Genomic DNA, 23,747 nt, shown 5'->3' with positions numbered 1-23,747 from the left:
CAGATTTTCAGTTTAGCACTGAAATCCCACTGGGAACTGAATCTCACTTACTCTTATAAATTGAGACCCAGCTATTGCCCAGCATAACCAGATGATCAACACAGCTGGATCCCCCAATCCACCAATACTAGCTGCTGTTTTCCCCCTTGACATGTTGTTCCTTTGTTTCACTTTCCTGCCCTTCTGCAATTTCCCATCTCCACCATTCATTTCAATTGCCTTTCTTTGCTGTTTAACCACTTCAGATAAATAGCTCACGTATTTCACTTTCCCAGAAAGAATAAATTCCTCCTGACAGCACAGGCCAGCTTTTTTCTCCTTTCTTGGCAATAAATCCCTATCCCATTGGTTATCCATGTATAATTCTGGAAATATCTTTTGGAAATGAGAATATCTAACATTTATGCTACTTTAATTAAAGGCCAAGGAACTCTGCTGGATACGCCACATGTGCTATCTCATTAACTCTGCTCAGAACCTGCTAGATCAGCACCAACATGGCCGCTGAGCAGGCCAGGGGGACTGTATTTCAGAAAATACCACATCTCACAGCAACTGGCCATGTGCCAAATCACATGTCTTGCTCGTACACTGAAAGAAGCAGTGGGAAGAAAAAACTATATTAGCTAGGAATGTTGAATGAGCACACATGGTAAAAATTTTTCATTTAAATGACATTTCAAAGTTAGTAATATATCTAATTAGTTTCTAAAACTAGTACCATATACTAATGCATATATGTGGAATCTAGAAAAATGGTACAGATGAACTTATTTCCAAGACGGGAATACAGATGTAGCTGTAGAGAAATAATACATGTAGACAGGGGATGGATGAGAAGGGTGGGCCAGACTGGTAGAGTGAGACTGACATACACACACCACCATGCGTGCGACAGACAGCTAGCGGGGAGCTGCCATAAAGCAGAGGAAGCTCAGCTCAGTGCTTTATGAGGATCTAGGGGGGTGAGATGGGTGGGAGAGGCCCAAGAAGGATGGGATATATGTATGCACATGGCTGACTCACTTCACTGTACAGCAGAAATCAACACAGCAGTATGAAGCAGTTATATTCCAGTATTTTGTTTTCCTCATGGTGTCTCTATTATAGAAAATAACCTCACTATACTAAGTATGGGGTTATAGAAAACACTGAATAATAAAATAGAAGCTTTTTCTTAGGCATCATTTGTCCCTCTGGGAGTGAGAAAGGAATATATTTTTACACTTGACTGTGAGCTCCATGAGAGCAAGATCTTGTGTGCCCTAGAGTTTCAATCACTATGTCCCTGGTGCCTGAAAATAGCCATCATAGAGACAGTCAAGGAACATTTTTTGGGAAGACTGAAAAACAGTTTTTTTGTGTGGCATTTTATCCCTGGAAGGTCCCTGGGGTAGGCAGAATAATAAGCCCCTGAAAGATGGCCACAGACTCATCTCTACAACTTGTGAACAGTTTACATTTTGTGGCAAAAGGAACTTTGCACATGTGCCTAAGGTCAAGCACTTGAGATTGGACAGTTTTCCTGGATTCTCCAAGGTAGCCCAATGGAATGACATGGCTCTTTATAATCAGAGAACCTTTCCCAGCTGTGACCAACCAAAGGGAGAAGTGACTATGAAAAAATGATCAGAGAGATGTAGCATTGCTGATTTGAAGTCTGGAGGAAGGGGGCTGTGAGTGAAGGAAAGTGGGTACGATCTAGCAGCTGGAAAAGACAAGTTTCCCCTTGCCCACAGAAAGAACTGCAGCACCGAACACACCTTGGTTTCAGCCGAGGGAGACCTGCATTGAACTTCCAACAAACAGGATTGTAAAGTAATAAACATATACTGTTATTTTGATGTATGACACAGGGAACCCACATCCAGTGCTCTGTGACAACCTGGAGGATGGGTTGGGGGGGAGGTGGAAGAAGGGTTCGGGAGGGAGGGGACACATATATGCCTGTGGCCAACTCATGTTGCTGCATGTCGGACGCCAGCTCAACATTGTAAATTATCCTCCAATTAAAATAAATAAAACTTTTAAAAAAGTATACTGTTTTAAGCTACTAAATTTGTGTCATTTGTTACAGCAACAATAGAAATTTGATAGAGTCCTGTAGAACAGTGTATCTGTCAAGAATCATCACGAGTAGTGCTTTGAAGTTTTTAAGGCTACACAGAATCAAGTCTCTGATCTCATTCTGCAGTCTCCCACTCTACATCAAGTTTTAAAAGCTTCAGCCTGTTCAGTTCTCTTTATACCATCTGCCCCATGGTAAATTCTGAGTCGACACTGCACTACAAAAAGAAGAAATGAAACAATGGCCTCATGTTTGAGTGACAGACACTGCTCAACACTGCCTTCTGGGATAGGTATAGAAACTATGGAGTACTCGTGGCAAATAGGCTACTGGGAGCTCCCAGAATTCTAAACACTCAAGTTATTTAACAAATAAATAACTGACTCAGGTTGTCTTTGATCAGTTCAAAGGGCAAAAATGTAATATAGGGGGAGAAACTTCAGCTCTGTATTTTTTCATTTCAGTTCCATTTATGGCTCTAAATTCACTTGGGGTGTTTCCTCAAGTATGTAATGCAATCTCTCTGGGCCTCATTTGACATATTTACAAACTGGAGAATAATCTCTTTCAGGGCCAGAAATATTGAATGAAAAGCATTTGAAGAAGGTTAGGTTTGCAATCAATAATAGTAATCATTTTGATTTAAAAACATTACATATAAAGGATAAGTAATTGCTAAAAATAGATGCTCACAGAGATTCCAAACCCGTCAGTAATCCCACGGTCCTCAGACATCCCAATTAAAAATGGTTATGACCAGCTGGCCGGGGAACAAGGAAACCCGTGTAAAGAACACAGAGCACGGGCTCCAAGGATGAGGATGAGGCTGTGGTTCCAGGTCTGCCACTGCTCAGCCATGCTCTCTCATGTTAGTTTATTTTCAGCTATCACCAACAAACCTGTGAGCTGAACTGTGGACATAAATCCATAACCTAACCGTTACTACCACCAACTTAGCCCAAGGGCCCAGTATCTTTAAGGCAGCTCTTATTTGGAGTCCTACAACTGCCTCTCCATTCAGAGACCAGAAAAAGTCTTTCTTAATAAATTAGAAAGACCTGCCACTATTCTGCTCTAAATACTTCAAGAGCTGCATATCTGATTCACAATAATATTCCGAGTCCCTTTGGGACCTTTCCCTTTACATGAGACATGGCCCCGGCACCTCCAGACTAGTCGCTCTCAGCATGGCCTCACTCACTCAGCTTAGCTACACTGCGGTCCCTGCTTTTCCTCAGCACTCCAAACACACCTCGGGTCTCTACACTCACTGACTTCTCCATCCTGGAAGCTCTTTCACTGGTACTGGCATGTCTACATCGCTCACCTCTTTCAAATCTCTACTCAAAGGTAAATAATGACAAGGGTCTTATTGGTATTATCCTAAAATCTGATAGCAACTCTAGGTTCTGGACTTCTCTTGCATCCACCCCCTGCCCCAGCTCGTTCTCACTTTGCCGCATCTATATGATTATCTATCGCCTATCTCTCCACATCAGAATATCTATTTATGAGAAAAGGAATTGTTCATTTTATTCACTGCTATGTCCCAAGCAACAAGGCGAATGCTTGGCTCTTAAGATGAAGGTATTCAATAAATATTATTGAACGAAATGATATGCTAAATATGAATAATTGTCCTTTAAAAGCTCATTTGGGGACAAAGCAATATGTGAATGTTCTTCATATATAGCCAGGTGCCATTCAAATATAAAATTTTATGATTTTATGTTCCAGAGATTCTGCATTCTTTTAGTGTCCTTAACATTCTTTATTAACAAAAACTGTTTTCACTTCCTTCAGATATACCTGAAATCTTATTTTTCATTTCCTATTCTGTTCTCTAGAGAGATGAGGAAAAAGCCTCCAATTGAGGATAACAATAATGAGGGCAAAAGTGTCATCAACACACGAATAGATAAAGAAAATGTGATATATATGTGTATATATATATATGCATATACATATATTCCATTATGCATATAATGGAATATTATAAAGTGAAAGTCACTCAGTCGTGTATGACTCTTTGTGACGCCATGGACTGTAGCCTACCAGGCTCCTCTGTCCATGGAATTCTTCAGGCCAGAATACTGGAGTGGGTAGCCTTTCTCTTCTTCAGGGGATCTTCCCAACTCAGATTTGAACCCAGGTTTCCCACATGGCAGGCGGATTCTTTACCATCTGAGCCACCAGGCAAGCTCAATAATACTGGAGTGGGTAGCCTATCCCTTCTCCAGGGGATCTTCCTGACCCAGGAATCGAACCAGGGTCTCCTGCATTGCAGGCAGATTCTTTACCAGCTGAGTTACCAGGGAAGCCCCTATGGAATATTATTCAGCTACAAAAATGAGAAAATCATGTCACTCATGACAGCATGGATGGACCCTGAGGGCATTATGCTAAGTGACCTAAGTCAGAAAAAGACAAATACTGTATGATCACACTTAAATGTGAAATATAGAACACAAAACAAGTTCATAGACACAGAGAACAGTTAATGGTTGCCAGAGCCTGGAGGACAGGGGAAGGGCCAAATGGGCGAGGCAGGTAAACAAGGCATGAACTTCCAATCATCAGATGAATGAGTCAGGGAGACACAATGCACAGCAACAATAGTTAATAAACTGTATTATATACTTGACGGAACGTGGTCAAATATTTTGGCAATGGCAAACCACTTCAGTACTCTTGCCTTGAGAACCCCATGAACAGTATGAAAAGGCAAAAAGATAGGACACTGAAAGATGAACTCCCCAGGTTGGTAGGTGCCCAATATGCTACTGGAGATCAATGGAGAACTAACTCCAGAAAGAATGAAGAGACGCAGCAAAAGCAAAAACACCACCCAGTTGTGGATGTGACTGGTGATGGAAGTAAAATCTGATGCTGTAAAGAGCAATAGTGCATAGGAACCTGGAATGTTAGGTCCATGAGTCAAGGCAAATTGGAAGTGGTCAAATGGGAGGTGGCCAGAGTAAACACTAACATTTTAGGAATCAGTGAACTAAAATGGACTGGAATGGGTGAACTTAACTCAGATGACCATTATATCTACTACTGTGGGCAAGAATCCCTTAGAAGAAATGGAGTAGCCATCATAGTCAACAAAAGAGTCCAAAATGCAGTACTTGGATGAAATCTCAAAAAGGAAAGAATGATCTCTGTTCATTTCCAAGGCAAACCATTCAGTATCACAGTAATCCAAGTCTATGCCCCGACCAGTAATGCTAAAGAAGCTGAACAGTTTCATGAAGACCAACAAGACCTTCTAGAACTAACACTCAAAAAATATTTCCTTTTTATTATAGGGGACTAGAATGCAAAAGTCAAGAGACATCTGGAGTAACAGGCAAATTTGGCCTGTTTTTGGAGTACAAAACAAAGGAGGTCAAAGGCTAACAGGGTTTTGCCAAGAGAACACACTGGTCATGGCAAACACTGTCTTCCAACAGTACAAGAGAAGACTCTACACATGGACATCACTAGATGATCAACACCAAAATCAGATTGATTATATTCTTTGCAGTCAAAGATGGAGAAGCTCTATACAGTCAGCAAAAACAAGACCGGGAGCTGACTGTGGCTCAGATCATGAACTCTATATTGCCAAATTTAGACTTAAATTGAAGAAAGCAGGGAAAACCACTAGACCGTCCAGGTATGACCTAAATAAAATCCCTTATGATTATACAGTGGAAGTGACAAATAGATTCAGGGGATTAGATCTGATAGAGTGCCTGAAGAACTATGGAAGGAGTTTCGTGACACTGCACAGGAGGCAGGGATGAAGACCATCCACAAGAAAAAGAAATGCAAAAAGGCAAAATGGTTGTCTGAGGAGCCCTTACAAAGAGCTGAGAAAAGAAGAGAAGCTAAAGGCAAAGGAGAAAAGTAAAGATATACTCATTTGAATGCAGAATTCCAAAGAATAGCAAGAAGAGATAAGAGAGCCTTCCTCAGTGACCAATGTAAAGAAATAGAGAAACACAACAGAATGGGAAAGACTAGAAATCTCTTCAAGAAAACTAGAGAGATCAAGGGAACATTCATGCAAAGACGGGCACAATAAAGGACAGAAATGGTATGGACCTAACAGAAGCAGAAGATATTAAGAAAAGGTGGCAAGAATACACAGAAGTACTATACAAAAAAGATCTTCATGATCCAGATAAGCACGATGGTGTGATCACTCACCTAGAGCCAGATATCCTGGAATGTGAAGTCAAGTGGGCCTCAGGAAGCATCACTATGAACAAAGCTAGTGGAGGTGATGGAATTCCAGTTAAGCTAATTCAAATCCTAAAAGATGATGCTGTGAAAGCGCTGCACTTTGATGCCAGCAAATTTGGAAAACTCAGCAGTGGCCATGGGACTGGAAAAGGTCAGTTTTCATTCCAATCCCCAAAAAGGGCAAAGTCAAAGAATGTTCAAACTACCGCGCAACTGCACTCATCTCATACACTAGCAAACTAATGCTTGAAATTCTCCAAGCCAGGCTTCAACAGTGTGAACTGTGAACTTCCAGATGTTCAATCTGAGTTTAGAAAAGGCAGAGGAACCAGAGATAAAATTGCCAACATCTGCTGGATCATCGTAAAAGCAAGAGAGTTCCAGAAAAACATCTACTTCTGCTTTATTGACTACTCCAAAGCCTTTGATTGTTGTGAATCACAATGAACTGTGGAAAAAGCTTCAAGAGATGGGAATACCAAGACCACCTGACCTGCCTCCTGAGAAACCTGTATGCAGGTCAGGAAGCAACAGTTAGAACTGGACATGGAACAACAGACTGGTTACAAATCAGGAAAGGAGTATGTCAAGGCTGTATGTCACCCTTATTTAACTTATATGCAGAGTACATCATGCAAAATGCCGGGCTGGTGAAGCCCAATCTGGAATCAAGATTTCAGGGAGAAATATCAATAACCTCAGATATGCAGATGACACCACCTTATGGCAGAAAGCAAAGAAGAACTAAAGAGCCTCTTGATGAAAGTGAAAGAGAAGAGTGAAAAAGTTGGCTTAAAACTCAACATTCAGAAAACTAAGATGATGGCATCCCATCACTTCATGGCAAATAGATGGGGAAACAATGGAAATCATGGCAGCTTTATTTTTTTGGCTCCAAAATCACTGCAGATGGTGACTTCAGCCATGAAATTAAAAGATGTTTCCTTCTTTGGTCAAAAGTTATGACCAGTCTAGACAGTGTATTAAAAAGCAGAGACATTACTTTGCCAACAGAGGTCCATCTAGTCAAGTACTAGTCATGACTACTGGTTTTTCCAGTAGTCATGTACGGATGTGAGAGTTGGACTATAAACATAGCAGAGTGCCAAAGAATGGATGTTTAGAACTGTGTTATTGGAGAAGACTCTTGAGAGTCCCTTGGACAGCAAGCAGATCCAAAATGTCAACCCTAAAGGGAATCAGTCCTGAACATTCATTGGTAGGACTGATGCTGAAGCTGAAACTCCAATACTTTGGCCACCTGATGCAAAGAACCAACTCACTGGAAAAAACCCCGGATCCTGGAAAGACTGAAGGCGGGAGAAGAAGGGGAGACAGAGGCTGAGACGGTTGGATGGCATCATGACTTGATGGACATGAGTTTGAGTAAACTCTGAGTTGGTGATGGACAGGGAATCCTGACATGCTGAAATCCAGAGTCACAAAGAGTCTAACATGACTGAGCAACTGAACTAAACTGAAGGTGGAATTTCCTAGCGGTCCCATAGATAGTGGCTAAGAGGGAATTTCCTGGAAGTCTGGTGGTTACAACTCCAATCTTTCACTGCCAAGGGCCCAGGTTCGATCTCTGGTTGGGGAATTAAATCTCACAAGCCACATAGCATGGCCAAAAAAAAAGATGCTAAGAGAGTAGATCTTGAAATTTCTCATCACAAGAAGAAAAATTCTGTAAGAAACTTTGTAAGGTAACAGATGTTAACTAGACTTATTGTGGTGATCATTATGCAATGTATATAAATATCAAACTATGATGCTGTAAACCTCAATTTAATATAAAGCATATCTCAATATAAAAAGGAAAGAAAAAATAACTTTCAGAACTGTTCAATGTTTTGCCAAAGTATTTGTATTTTAAATAAGTAGGCACATTGAAAGCTATAACAATTTCAGAATTGAAAGTAATTTTGTTTAGTTACTTTCTGAAAGAGTAGATACGGCCATACTGTTATTTGAGCAATTCTAGAGTAATAGCCAAGCCTATGTAATAGGTATTTTAAAATAATTATTTTAATTTTCGATCTCATCGTCAAATGTGTTCAGTCAGTTTATCTGCTTATCATTGACACTGTACTTATGATCATATGAAGAAAAAGAAAACAGATGTGTTTCTCAAAAATAACAGTAATAAGCACTAAGGTTTCCTGAGTATTTGCTATGTGAAAGCAACACTGAACCGTATTTTGGGAGTATTCTTTGTGTGGTAGCCCCTGTGATAAGCGTTCTCTATGTGTGCCTCCTTTAATCTACATAACAATCCCAGGGGTCAGTGCTATTTTCATCTTCATTTTATTGACGATAAAACAAGTTTAAAGAGGGTCAGTGATAGTGGGGTGAATTAACAGAACAGCACTGACATACACACTACCTGCTATGCAGCACAGTAATACACCAGATCACACAGACAGAAATGCTAGAGCCTGAATGCAAACATAGGCCCTCTGGATCCACAGTTTATAAACTGTCACAATATTCTTCAGATAAGCATTATCCTAGATGGCAGACTACGTTGATCTCATTCAATTACAATCAACTACCATTAGCACCATTTTGTAATTAAAAACCTAAGTTTCAGGAGATTCCCAGCTGTACTGGGGTTGCCTGATCAATCTCCCCAAGCTTGAGTGCACAGCCTGGTTGGGACCCTAGATCCGCATGTCACTATGATGCCCACCCTGATATGAGTGGGTCCAAGGCAAAAGGAACTAACAAAAGCATCACACATATGTCTCAATATTATAAATGCTCTGAGTGAGTGAGGTCGCTCAGTAGTGTCTGACTCTTTGTGACCCCATGGACTGTAGCCTACCAGGCTCCTCCATCCATGGGGTTCTCCAGGCAAGAGTACTGGAGTGGGTTGCCATTTCCTTCTCCAGGGGGTCTTCCCGACCCAGGGATCGAACCCGGGTCTCCTGCATTGCAGGCAGACACTTTAACCTCTGAGCCACCAGGGAAGCCCCATGTAAATGCTCTAAATTAAGCTAATCAACTGACAAACAAGACTTGTTCTATTATCCAACCTTTACAAAGACATTCAAAATGACCAGAGCTCTAGGTTCAAATTGAGGATTTGGGACTTCTTAGAGCCCTAGGCTAGAACATGGTGGAGATTAGGCCCTTCTCTGCTTTTCCACGCCAAGCCCACCTGGGAAGGTCTCAGAGCTGACTGACTGCACAGGGGATTATTCTGGTCTTGGGGACTCAGCTTGGTTGAGAACATGCAGTGAGCCAGGTTCAGGCTTTGCACGTGTCTTTGGCCCTGTGGATTTCTCAGATTATGGAGACAGGTGTGCCAGAACGGGTCCTTGTAAAGAGCAGAACCCAGTGAGGAGTTACTGTTGCCTGGATCCAAGGTAAGTCCTGAATTTCAGCTGCACCCTCAACCACTGGGTCCCTATACCTGTTCCTTCTCAGGCAGAGAAACCTTCCTCCTTGGATGCATCCTCTATGCCATTCAGTTGTCTTATTTATAACTAATATAATGGCCAAATAGTATTTATGGCTTTTCCATAAATGTAAGCATAAATTACTTTGAAAGATACAATTCTGGGTTCTCTGGTTAGATCTGTCTGACCGTAAGGACCACTTACCAACTCCACGTTAGCCATAACAAGGGTGTCTAACCATTAAGTGTCCCAGCCAAACACTGCCTTCAGCATTGCCTCGTAATTGGGGTTTTCACTTACTCTCAATTGGTAAGCCATTGACTCTCCACTTGATTGTGGGTTCAGGCTCTCCTTCAGCCTCGCACAACAGGATACCACTGCTACCAGTGCTATACACACCACTCTGAGGTTTCTTGGTCCAGCGAGGGGGCTCTGGAAATAAAGTGAAGAGCTCCCATCAGTGTTTCATTTTAGAAGGTCCAAAAATGTTAAGGGTTGCATTTCCATTATGCACCAGCAGATGGCAGACACAACAAACTCTTTCACATTAAGTCTTCTCTGGAGACCCAACCAGCCCATTCTAAAGGAGATCAATCCTGGGTGTTCATTGGAAGGACTGATGCTAAAGCTGAAACTCCAATACTTTAGCCACCTCACGCGTCGAGTTGACTCACTGGAAAAGAGTCTGATGCTAGGAAGGATTGGGGGTGGGAGGAGACGGGGACGACAGAGAATGAGATGGCTGGATGGCATCACCGACTTGATGTACGTGAGTTTGGGTGAACTCCGGGAGTTGGTGATGGACAGGGAGGCCTGGCGTGCTGTGATTCATGGGGTCTCAAACAGTCGGACACAACTGAGCGACTGAACTGAACTGAAGGTAAGATACAGAGGAGCCTTGTAGGCTGCAGTCCGTGGGGTCGCTAAGAGTCGGACACGACTGAGCGACTTCACTTTCACTTTTCACTTTCATACATTAGAGAAGGAAATGGCAACCCACTCCAGGGTTCTTGCCTGGAGAATCCCAGGGATGGGGGAACCTGGTGGGCTGCCGTCTATGGGGTCGCACAGAGTCGTACACGACTGAAGCGACTTAGCAGCAAGGTAAGATAGGCGTTGTTTTTGCCTGGAATGGGGTTTGTGTGTGGGTATGCGTTTTTATGAGTGTGCGTGTGTTGTAATTTGGAATCTTAGCACGTATAGTAAAATCAACACACTAAAAACAGTTATCTACATTCAACTTTATCTAGCTACACCAGTATCTATCTCATTTCAGAAAAATGAAGGAAGGGTGAAGTTTATTGAGTGCTGACCACAGCTTATTTCAGGCTGAAGCAAGGCATCCAAAATGGCTGATTTTCAAGTAACATATTTTGAAAACTTTTTAATGAAATTAAAACATTCAGCCATTATTTTAAATACTTCTTAATTAATGACTTTGTAGCATTTTATACGTCCATATCCAAAAGTCCATCTTAGGAATTTGGAAAACATTATTTCCTAGATAAATCCTTTTTGCAAGGGGGTAGGAGAAGGAATCCTAAAAACAACATTCACCATTTTGCCCTCAAAACAATGGAGGAAAAGACATACTCAAATTACTTGCATCCTTCCATGCCCTAATATGCCAATATTATAATGCTAAGTGGTATTTCAGTATAGAAGGAGACATTTTTCTTTAAGTGCAAACATCACTGTCATGTTTTGTCACCTTAAGTATATTACTATGTCAGGAGCGAATAAAAGATTCATATTAAAGTATGGATGGTTTGGATAATTTGATTTCAGAGAAAATTGCACAATACCTGCAGGTAGTAATTCCCATCAAGTGTTGCTTGGTTATTTCCCCCAAGACAGTTTTGGATTTATATTTTTAGTCAAAAAGGAAAGTCTTTAAGATACATATATGTGTAAAATGAAAATGTCATTTGAAGAATTTGTTACCAAAAAAAGGAGGAAAAGGGGGATTATGTGAGGAAAAATGTCCATAAACTCACCAGGAAAAACAAAGAAATACAAATATCCCTGGGAAGTTCAAGTCTGAGCAAGAGACATGCCTTTGTAATTATTCGACAGGATACAGACTTGTTAAATTCCAAGTTAAGTATGTGTGTTCATAATCTACACTATGTAAATGTTTATTCATATAGTTTAAAATGAAGCAGTCCAAATTATAAACTGCATATAACCTTTTAAGGTGGAGAGTTTTACTTCTGTATGTATGTCTACATTTTTACATCATTACTTCCTTCTGATCTTTTCATACCACTGTAAAATAAAACACTTGAGTTACAGAAAAACCATGAAAGATTTCTTATTTACAGTAGAAAACTAAGACTACTGCTTTTAGAACATGTAAAAATAAAAGAAATAACAGCAATGTAATATACAACATGATGGCTATAATTTATGAATAATACTGTATTACCTATTTGAAAGTTGCTAAGACTGAACTGAACTGAAGAATATATCTGAAAAGTTCTGATCAGAAAAAAAAAATTATGTAGTGATGGATATAAACTACACTACTTGTGATTGCTTTATAATACATACCAACATCAAATCATTATACTGGATAACTGAAACTAATGATGTAATATGTCGATTATATCTCAATAAAATAATAAAGGATTTCATGTAATGATGACCCTTCTCTAAATCTTTCTGAGTAATAAAATCAAGATGTCTATTTCTAGTCTCATCCTACAAATTTCATTAATCCTTTAGTATTAAGATATACTACTGTTAGATATTACTCCCCTGATGATGCGGTGATAAAGAAACTGCCTGCCAATGCAGGAGATACAGGTTCAGTTCCTGGGTCAGGAAGATCCCCTGGAGAAAGAAATGGCAACCCACTCCAGTAATCTTGCCTGGGAAATCCCCTGGACAGAAGAGCCTGGCAGGCTACAGTGTATGGGGTCGCAAGAGTCGGACAGTACCCAGTGACTGAGTATGCACACACTGTCAGATCTTAGGTAAAAGGTGCTTAAATGACCATCTTAATCAACCCTTTAACCTTACAGATAGAGAACTGAGCTTTGGGGAAGTCATTCAACTCACCCAGGGTCACCAGTAAAAGAAACCTCATTTTCTGTTCTTGCCATTCCATGGACCAGCAGACCTCCTGAGTGAGAAGCACGGAGACTCCCAAGTAAATGTGGTGTTATTTCTCACTCATTACTGTTTCATTAATTTGGATCACAGGAACAAAGGCCAAACAGTTGTACCAACTTTCGTTTTGTACTTGCAGGTGCAAGCTCTCCGACATTGACCATCTGTGCACATCCACTAGAAATCATCAATCAACTTTGCTCTTGTCGTTTAATTGCTCCGTCGTGTCTGACTCTTTTGCGACCCCATGGACTGTAGCCCACCAGACTTTTCTGTCCACGGAATTCTCCGGGCAAGAATACTGGAGTCAGTGGCCATTTTCCTCCTCCAGGAATCTTCCCAACTCAGGGATCAAACCCACATCTCCTGAAGAGGCAGGCAGATTCTTTATGACTGAGCTACTTGGGAAGCCCCCACTAAACTTCACCTGAACCCTTTCTGATAAGCTTTCTTTATAATGCTTCAGTTCAGTCGCTCAGTCGTGTCTGACTCTCCACGACCCCATGAATCACAACACTCCAGGCCTCCCTGTCCATCACCAACTCCCGGAGTCCACTCAAACTCATGTCCACGGAGTCGGTGATGCCATCCAGCCATCTCATTCTCTGTCATCCCCTTCTCCTCCCGCCCCCGACCTTTCCCAGCATCAGAATCTTTTCCAGTGAGTCAACTCGTCGCATGAGGTGGCCACAGTATTGCAGTTTCAGCTTTAGCATCAGTCCTTCCAATGAACACCCAGGATTGATCTCCTTTAGAATGGACTGGTTGGATCTCCTTGCAGTACAAGGGACTCTCAAGAGTCTTCTCCAACACCACAAATGCTTAGACATTTGATTTTATGCTTCTCATCCCTATTTCTCCTGGAGAAGTAAGCTAGTCCTGAGCAAAGGTATGTTTGGTCATGCAATTTGAAAGGGACTTCAGGCCTGTTCTTAAAAGCATATTCTTCCTGGGTCTGTTGCGACACTGCTCTCAATACCTGCCCAGGCTGAGATTTTCACCACTGGCATCTGCAGTAACAGCCCCTACACTATATCACGTAGGTGAGTGATCTGTGAAAAGCCAGGGCAGAATTGCTCTCTTTCTGACATCTCCTCTGCTTAGTATAGGGGAGCAAAAATTTGCCACCCCAAAACATCTCTTTGGCATGCAGATTATTTTGAGCTGAAAATAATCAATCCCAAAAGATTCAGGAAGAAACTCCGATCTCGCCACTAACTGCATAAAATAGTTTAGTTAGAAGGCCTGTTTCTGGAATAAAGCAGAAATATGTACCAAGAACGGCTAGCATCGTGGATCAGATGGTAAAGAATCTGCCTGCAATGCGGGAGACCCAAGTTTGATCCCTGGGTCAGGAAGATCCCCTGGAGAAGGGAACGGCAACTGTCTCCAGTATTCTTGCCTGGAGAATCCCATGGGCTAAGTTTTGGGGGAAACTGCAGGGCCTAGACATTAGAGTCCACTCTATGTCCTCCTGTCTGCCTGGCCCTGCAAACACAGACAAATCCAACATTGGCTCTTCCATCTCGTCTTTCTTGGAGATGCTGTCCTCTCCTCTGAAGCCCCAGACATCCTCTTTAGTCTTTAGCTGAAGATGGTGTTTATGCTCTGGCCCTTTTGCTGAGTTACTCAGTTCTCCTGGCTTGCTCCCATGTTTACATGTTCCTACCCTTTTGTTTCATTTTCTCCTGTTAATCTGTCTCATGCCAATTTAATTCGTAGATGAGCCAGGAGAAAAAGGAAAATTTCTTCCTCCCTGATACTGGCACAAAGGAACACAGATGTGTGTGGTGTAATTTTAAGTTGAACTGAAATGACTCAGTAGGTACCATAGTGAGCCTGAGGATACTGGCTAGGGGACAGGAAATATCTGGTGGTTGCAATGAGGCTATGGGCATGCAGGAACACCAGAACAGATTTTTTCAAAGGTTGGAACATGCAACTGTATTCCTGACAGGTAAGACCTATTTGAAAGGATGGAAGGGAAAAAGGCTTAAGAGAGAAGGCAGAATGATTACAATGGAAATTTCTGAGAGAAAGCATCATCACTGACTCCCAGTCTTTCATCTATCATCCATAAAAAATCTCTGATAACTGATGAAAATGACTTATGTTGAAATTTTACTCATTTAGTCATAATTGTAAACAAAAAAATAAGATGATAAATTTCTCTCACAATGCTCAAAACTGAGACGCAAATGTCTGAATGTTTACAATGTAATAAGCAAGCTAATTAGAGATGTTTATCACTAGAAGGAAAACAAAACAGAAAACTTGGTACCTATGAAATATACAACACAGAGGTTATTTTCTTAGTAACAGATTGCTATTAAATATCTATATTCTAACAGATCAAAAATTACTAGGTGCAGCAAACTTGGATTTCACTGCAACTTTTTAGAAGTAGATTTGTTACTTGAAAACGAGACTTTCTCAAATAGGTCGATTACTGAATTGGGTTTGCATTCATGACATCTTTTTAAAATGCAGCACAATTATGGTTATATAATTATGTATAAATACTTCCCTGGTGGCTCAGAGGTTAAAAGCATCTGCCTCCAATGCGGGAGACCCAGATTCGATCCCTGGGTCAGGAAGATCCCCTGGAGAAGGAAACGGTAACCCACTCCAGTATTCTTGCCTGGAGAATCCCATGGACGGAGAAAGAAGCCTGGTAGGCTACAGTCCACGGGGTCGCAAAGAGTCGGACATGACTGAGCGACGGAACGGAATGGAACGGAACTTGCCTACTACACTTACTAAATTTCAAAAGCCCTACATGATGCAAAAGTTTACAACACAAACACTGTTAGTTGGATGCAGTTGAAACACATCTGTGATCATACTTTGATTTTTGTATTTAGAAAATTTTAGATGCCATTTTGGTTCCCTAGGTGGTGCAGTAAAGAATCTGCCTGCCAATGCAGGAGAGGAAAGAGATGCCAGTTGGACTCCTGGGTCAGTGACCCACTGGGACCCACTCCAGTATTCTTGCCTGGAAACTTCCATGGACAGAGGAGTGTGGCGGGCTTGTGAGATTTTAGTTCCCCAACTAGCGATGACAGATTTTAGTTGTGTTTATTATATTAATAAAGAACAAATATCACAGATACAGAGAATACAGTAAAATACGTGCTTTTGCTTAAGCACACTGGATGTTTTCGGAACGGGCCACATTATGAAAGTTTATAGTAACATTGCTTTTTTCTCATATGACTAATCCTGTTATTTAATTAGTTTCCAAGCAAGAGACAAAGTGAGGGAAAGAAGAAAGTGCAGGAAAGCGGAATAAAATTGAGTGAAAGTGAACTTATCCATCCATATGATTAATGAAGGATGTATTCACTGCCTTCACACTTTGAAAAAAGAAAGACTTCTTCAGCTGGGCTTGCTTTTCACTTGCATGTGTGAAGAGAAACTCCTAAAACATACTGAGGGCACATTTAGTAGTTTCTCATTAAGGATAAAGGATTAAATGTCCCTCATAAAAACATTATTTACATCTCAATACTGCTAATAGCTGTTTTATGAATAGCAAGGACAATTTGTTCAGGAAACCTATATTCCTTTGGAGCCCTATAGTCAACATTTTAAACTGCATAATTAATTTTACATCCTTGATTTATTTTTTTCTTTTTGCAACCTTTGCAGTTCTTTTGAAAGCTTCAGTCTCACAGTCAAGAAACCCGTGGCCAGATTGTTAAAATATTCAGCTACCGTAGCGATGTTCCAGCCATCTGGAAGGATTTCTAATAGTCAGCAACTTGGAGTAAGAGCAGCTAACAATTAGACCTGTCAGGTTCATGGGTATGTCTTGGTGGGGATGGGGATGGGGGCAGAGGGGAGAGGGTTACAGAAAAACATCCCTGTTGAATAGTATAGCTGTATTATGCAGAGGCATCAAACAGTGACTAAAATTACGGAAAAAATCTCTCAAACTCTTCCTCTCTGAATTCCTTGGTGAATAATGTCAGAGGAATATGTCACTATTGGCAACTGTTGATATTTATGCATAACAACAGGCTTTCTCTTATAACAGGTTTTGCTTTTGTTGAACTAAGGCAAATGACACTCTCATCTCTGGTTTTCCATTCTTCCTAACTAATCACACACATTGTGAGATGTGCTAAGTCGCTTCAGTCCTGTCCAACTCTTTGCAACCCCATGGACTGTAGCCTGCCAGGCTCCTCTGTCCATGGGATTCTCCAGGCAAGAATACTGCAGTGGGTTGCCCTCTCCTTCTCCATGGGATCTTCCCGACCCAGGGAATGAACTGGCATCTCTGACATCTCCTGCACTGGCAGGCAGATTCTTTACCACTATTGCCACCTGGGAAGCCCACACTGAGACGGGTTTTGGAAATATGCCACTATTCCAAACAGCAACGTGATTAAAAGTTATCTTAACATTTACTTGTTAATATAACTTGAATCTGAGAGTTTCTTTTTTCCATTAATTAAAACAGTGGGCCTTTACTTAGGTATGCCTTGTGCAGAATGAAGCTTTAAGAGGGAAACTTCATTGGAATATACATGAAAGCCTCAGAGCACTAGTTCACTAAATAGAAACCTGAAGGAGATAATTTCTTTCAATAGTTAAGCCTGCACAGCACTAAAAAAGCACAAATGCAGTAATCATCCCATTAATTTGATCTGTACAGTCAACCAATCATACATAAAAACTGCAGTGTTATCAGGACCACAGAAATAGGTCTGCATCAATCAAATTCACTGGATGACTAGGTAACCTTTACATGTGTCCAGCATCCAGGGCCCTGATAACTAATACCGTGGCTCACCTTCTTTTTCAATGGTGACATCACTGCCTACTTATTTCTGTGAATACAACAAACAACATACCAGGCTCTGTAGATCAAAAAGCTTGAGTTTACAGAAAGAGGACATGAATATAACGTGTTCTTTGCACCTTTTGGCAGAGAAATAACGCTTACATCATACTATCTTCCTTTCCCCATCAGCAACGTACTAAATATCATCTGAACCCAAGAGATGGAGCTCCCCCAAGTAGGAAACAGATAAGACAGAAATCTGTCTGACTCCTTCATTTCATTGGTAAGAAATGGAGATACAGGAAGGTGAAGTAAATTGGGCAAGGACCCAGGAAGTTCATGCCAGGACTGGGAAACTCCAAGCTTCTCTCAGGCCTATCATAATACTTCTATGATGGTAATGCTTTATTCTTTTAAGATTTCATATTATGCAGTGTTACACACATATTACAGTAAATGTTTTCTTATAATAAGATGATATAAGAGATTAGGTTTAGTGACCAAACAGTCAAAGTCATCTGTGTTCAATCCCTAACCCGAGATCTTTTCTTGTTATTTGTTCCTTCTGTGTGGTTTCGTGGGATAAATGACAAACCTGATTAACTGAAGTCTAATATATTCCATTGCTCATCTACAATTAAATGCTGAAACAGCTTATTCATTTTAATATATATGCATTTGAGGTTGACTATACATATGAATTCACCTTTTCTTTTTTAAATAATAGAAAAATAAATCAACATGGGAAATGTACCTTCTACTATAACGTGAAAATCATGAGTGGCTGATCCCAAGAAATTGTTGGCTGTGCAGCGATAGTTCCCTTTGTCCCGATAGGAGACATTCTCTATCTTCAAAGTTTTGCCATAATTTTCTTTTGTTTCTCTTCCCTTTGGTAAATCGCCTCCCATTTTGTTCCAATCAACTTGTGGAGTTGGTCTGTGAAACAATACATAAATGGTAAACATTTTTTAAAGTGAAAAATAAAATATAAAGAAATCCACAGGGTATTTCCCTCACTGCGCTACTTTCAGGTCACTGAAGAGTTCCACTGAAAAACATCAGCCTTCCCAGTGCACAGCCCTGCATACCACCATCCACCATCCATGGTGAAGATCAGGGTTGGATCATGTCTTCTTCATTGCAAGCTCCTTTAATGGGCTACCTCTTCAGAAATCTTCTGTTTCCTCTACTAAGAGGGCTAGCTCCATGGAAGTGCTGAATACGGGTGGTTAGATGAAGGATGGATTGACTGGACCCACAGAAATGTACAAGGTTTGTTTTTCAAGTGTGCTATCTCCCTGTGGGTGGTTTAGAAGGGGCCAGAAATAACAGCCCTCTTCCCCATATGAGTTTGAAAAACACCATAAAGTAAGACCCAACACTCAGCAGAGGGTAGCCGTGACACCCCTGTTAATCCTGATGAGGCTGCCTTGGAAAATAAGACTCAAATGTGGGTGCCCAGTGTACTGGCTTGACTGGGGAATAGCACATTCTAGGCCAAGGTGGGCTCTGAAGCATAGGCTGGGTCACCCAGGCAGACTGTCACCCTAGTAGGGAATACAGGCATCAAGGAATGAACCAAATCTCTCTTGCTGAGAAAAATTAGATTGCCCAATATAAACAACAAATGATAAAAGCAAGAACAAAACAAATCCCAAATTGATAACTTGTCATACACCAACACAATGACATTTTCCACCTTATCTGGGTGGAAAACAAGAATGAGGAATCAAGCCAGCTAGGTTAAAAACAGAAAAGTCCCATCTGTTGGGATTTTTGAAATGAAAATTTTGAATGCAAACCAGACAAGTGGAGAAGTGGGACGCTCTATGACTTTTGTGATTTAAAAATGATATGAAGAACAGTGATGCCTGATTTTAACTGATGGATGATTTTTTTTTTCCTCCTCTTCACTTGAACTGTATGACTGAAAAAAGTATTTTTGCTGTTTTTACTGATGACTTTTTTCTTGTCACTACATTTCTTTTTATCACTTATACCTGAAAGTTACTGAGTATGTTCTAAATGGGAGCATCATTATCATCATTTTACCAGTGAGGATTCTAAAGTTCAAGAAGTTAATTTGCTTAAAGTCACTGGGGTAATAAATGACACGTTAGAACTTGAAATTGTCTGAGTAAACTTGTTCTTTTGATCCGTGTCTTCTATTTTATTTGTGCTTTCCCCATTCTTTTTTTTTCCCCTTCCTAACCATGAACTCTGAGAATATATGCTTATAGGCAAATTAATTAGTTACTAGTTAATAAGTGAACAATTCATACTGTTTGCATCAGTTTTCTTAAATTGTATTATTAGGCAATGGTTAAAATAATTCAGTTACTATGCAAAAAAAAAAAATAGAGGTAAAAATGATGAGTTTTACACACGACTAGTCTCTTCCCTTATTGCACAAGTACTTGTCTGGAACCACCACTACCGTTCATTTCACCAGGCTTAAAATACAGGACATACTACTGACTTCTGTAGGAAACAGTAAGGATGCTCAGATAGGTGGCTACGACAGTGTATTAGCGCTTCCTGAGCACACCACCAACAGGATGTATAACCCATACCTCCTAACTGCTTGCTTTGCACTCCATCTGTCAAAACGGCAATTTGCCAAAGTGCAGGCTGCTCTGGACCTTAGTTCCTCCAAATCAGGGGATTTTTGTGAGCCCATGGTTTAATGGTACAAGCATCTCACGTGCTGTAAAATCTTTTTTTTTTTTTCTTTTTGCCAGTCCTTGGAAACCAGCCTAATCTTCTAATACCTATTCTTTGAAAGAATAGGTTAAAATGATTATCTAATAAGTATCATATGAGACAAATTCATCTGGGGACACATCTGTACCACTGCAAGAACGTCCAGCTATTGTCTTGCTAATGTTTTTCTTTTCTTTTTCAAAAATTTAGTAAACATTTACTAACAGCACTTGAACAATACATTTTCGAAGGAAAATATAATGCTTAACCTATTATTATACATAAATCCACACCATACCATCATGTCAAAGTTTTCTTTAGGTCCTTGCCCAGCCAACTTTAATTCTTAAACTTCCTTTGTTTGCAAGAGAATTGTATCTAGCTTCAACCCATGAATTCACAAAACAGAGAAAAGACAGAAAATTTGAGCCCAGTAGTCAGCAGAGGGAATTTGCCTTTAAGCCTAACGAAGCTTTTACAGGATGTGAGTAAGTGTGAAGTGGTCCATGAATGTGCTCTTTCCACCAAGGGACTCACCGTCTGCACTCCTTTTGGGGAGCGAACACTTTTCTGAATGAAATTCACAATGTCGTTTTTTAGCCATTCTTAGTTTCCACCTTATAGAATCTGAACCCCTCAACCTTTCCCTCTGAAAGCTTTCCCATTTTACTTAATAGTATCCACGTTATTACTAGCCATTTTCTGAAACATCTACTATATCCAACTCCTTTAGACTCAGGCACAATGCCATCCTCTGTCTACTCTGCGTTTAACTGAACAGAACAGTTCATTTGGTTGAAATATGCTGAAGAAGTTAAATTTAGAGGTAGTTTCGGGATCTGGAGACAGACAGGATGGAATCCCAGCCTCCACTGCACACTAAGTGTAGAGAAGGGAAGTCAACTCTCCGGCCTGTACTTGCCTAACCGACAATAGGAACAAGTCATGAGATGCGTGTGGTGAGGATAAAATGAGCTACTGTACGTAAAGGGCAAGACACAGTGCCTGACACATAATGAAGAGGACAGTATCTTCATTATACCTATTACAGAAGAAGGTTCGTGGTTTAAAACTTCTTAGAGGGCCCCCCTGGTAGTTCAGTGGTAAAGAATTTGCCTGCCAACGCAGAAGACACGGGTTCAATCCCTGGTCTGGGAAGATCCCACATACCATAGAGCCACTAAGCCCGAGCACCACAACTATTGAACTGGCGTTCTAGAGCCCAGGAAGTAAAACTACTGAAGCCTGAGGTCCACACACCTGAAGCCTGCACACCACAACTAGAAGAGCCCTTACTCGCCACAACTAGAGAAAAAGTCCGTGTAGCAATGAAGACCCAGCACTGTCAAAAGGAAATAATTAAATAAATTAAATTTTAAAATAAAACTTCTTAGAATACATTTTTTTTCAAGTACTCTAAAAATTTTACAACGTATCACATTCACCTGGAAGAGAACTAGACCGATAGGATTCTCGATCTAAACCCATGATGACTACGAAGAAAATCCTTCAGATGAACTTCTCTGACAAGGCCTTAGGAATCCTCAAGTCCCAAAGACAACACACGTCAGTGCTCGCTTCTTCTCTATTGGCTCATGACACTGCATTTTCTGAAAAGCCCACAGAGTCTATTATATTGAAGACCATCCATGCAGTTGGCAGCAGCCCACTCAAGAGGTAAGTTATGGCATTTGTGGGAAACAGAAAAGAGTTACTGACATGTTCTCTCTGCCCAAAGAGCCAACCAAGAATAGTGACGAACCACGGAAGAATGTAATTTCTACCACTATAAATGCGTATGAGTAAGAGCAAAAACGCAGACAGTTACCAACATGATCCAAATGAACCTGATGCTTTCATCTCCTCACATAATACAGAGATAAAATTCCTGAACAGAGGCCATGTCACTGCACATCTAATTATTCTATGGCAATATACTTGGGCAGTTTAAGACAGATAAGCAACCTGAATATGTTGCAGAATGGAAAGAGAAATTTACAAAGCTTAGGGGTTATAAAACCATTAAATTCTACTCCTTTTGTTCACAGTCCAATTTAAAACCACTCATTCAGAATACACACTGAACAATGAATGAGTATGAATTTCAAATTCTAGTCCATGAACCAGATGACCAGCTATAAAAAGCCCTTAGTTTACAAACTGAGTATATAAACTCTGGTGCTAGGAAGGTGGGACGTATTTTCCCACGGTATTCCCAATGACAGGGATGGGTATGTGGTGGTAAAGAAGGGTGATGATAGCAAAGAGACAATCTTGTATGATCAGGTATTAAATAAGATGATCCCTGTTTACACAGACTTATGATAGCTACTCAACAAGCATCACAATTTCAAGAGGTGACCAAGTGAAGTCTTTTCTTGGAGGATTTACAAAACTTTTAGGTGTGAAAAAATTTTGGTTCATTCGTTCTGATGTGAAACTCTCTTAAACTGCATGATCTGGGACTTCTCTGGTGATCCAGTGGTTGAGAACCCGCCTGCCAATGCAGCAGACGTGGGTTTGATCCCTGGTCCAGAAATATTTCACAATGCCACAGGACAATTACACTCATGTGTCACAACTATTGAGCCTGTGCTCGAGGGCCCAGGAGCCACAACTACTGAGCCCACGTGGTGTCACTCCTGAAGCCCGCGTGCCGAGAGCCCATGCTCTGCTGCAGGAGAAGCCACTGCAACGAGAAGCCTGCACACGGTAACTAGAGAAAGCTTATGCCTAGCAACAAAGACCCAGCGCAGACAAAAAAAAAAAAAAATTTTTAAATTTAAATTGCGTGATCTAGATCTGCTTGTGTGCAAAAGACAGGTGGGTAAAATAACAAATAGAGATCCAAAGAACCTGGGAAAACGTAACAAGCAGAAGCAGGACAAATAATACAGCAGGAAGACATAAACCTGGCACCAATAGTGAGGGCTGACTCTTCACAACCTCATGCTCGAAGGATGCATCCCCTTGTTGACTGAGGTAAGGAGAGCACTGTCAATGCCCCCTCCATTCACACTTTCACCAACTGACAGAGCTATCTAATTATAAATCAATCTCGGTCACAGCCTGAAATCTGCAGAGAGAAGTGTAAATTACTTTCCCCAGAAAGGTAGTAACAGGATTTTCTCTTCTAAAGAAATCATTTTTAAAGATGCATGCAGGCACACTCTTCACTGCTATCTCATTCTTTACAGAACAGAATGGAAAAAGTCACGAACAGGGTCAAGTTACTCACAGGCCTTCAGCAAAACACTCGAGCAGCAGGGTGTCCCCTTTGAGGATGGTAACAGAAGACTCACTGCCCCTTTCAGGAGGAGGCAACAGTAGTCTGGGTTTTCTCTGCTTGATCGAATTTGCTACAGAACAGAACAGAAAAGACTCAGATTTTGTTCAAACTAAGAAACTCCTTTGGCACTCAATCCTTCCTAAA

General features: G+C 40.8%; 1 protein-coding gene across 4 annotated transcripts in view; it reads right to left on the bottom strand.

Moving 5' to 3' along the window:
- Nucleotides 1-23,747, bottom strand: part of CHL1 (cell adhesion molecule L1 like) — a 232,825-nt gene that overhangs the window by 47,048 nt on the left and 162,030 nt on the right. For all 4 annotated transcript variants that reach the window (XM_055414340.2, XM_055414348.2, XM_055414345.2 and 1 more), the window contains 3 exons: nt 23,553-23,673; nt 18,363-18,547; nt 10,006-10,137 (listed from right to left, as the gene is read on the bottom strand). In XM_055414340.2, coding sequence (XP_055270315.2) covers nt 10,006-10,137; nt 18,363-18,547; nt 23,553-23,673 — 438 coding nt within the window. The remainder of the gene's footprint in view (nt 1-10,005; nt 10,138-18,362; nt 18,548-23,552; nt 23,674-23,747) is intronic.

This window comes from Moschus berezovskii, chromosome 24, assembly GCF_049115385.1.
Source record: "Moschus berezovskii isolate FMDL1 chromosome 24, NW_MosBer_1.0, whole genome shotgun sequence".
Taxonomy (NCBI): Eukaryota; Metazoa; Chordata; class Mammalia; order Artiodactyla; family Moschidae; genus Moschus; species Moschus berezovskii.
The sequence above is the reverse complement of the archived record's forward strand: the minus strand, read 5'-3'. Positions and strand labels throughout refer to the sequence as shown.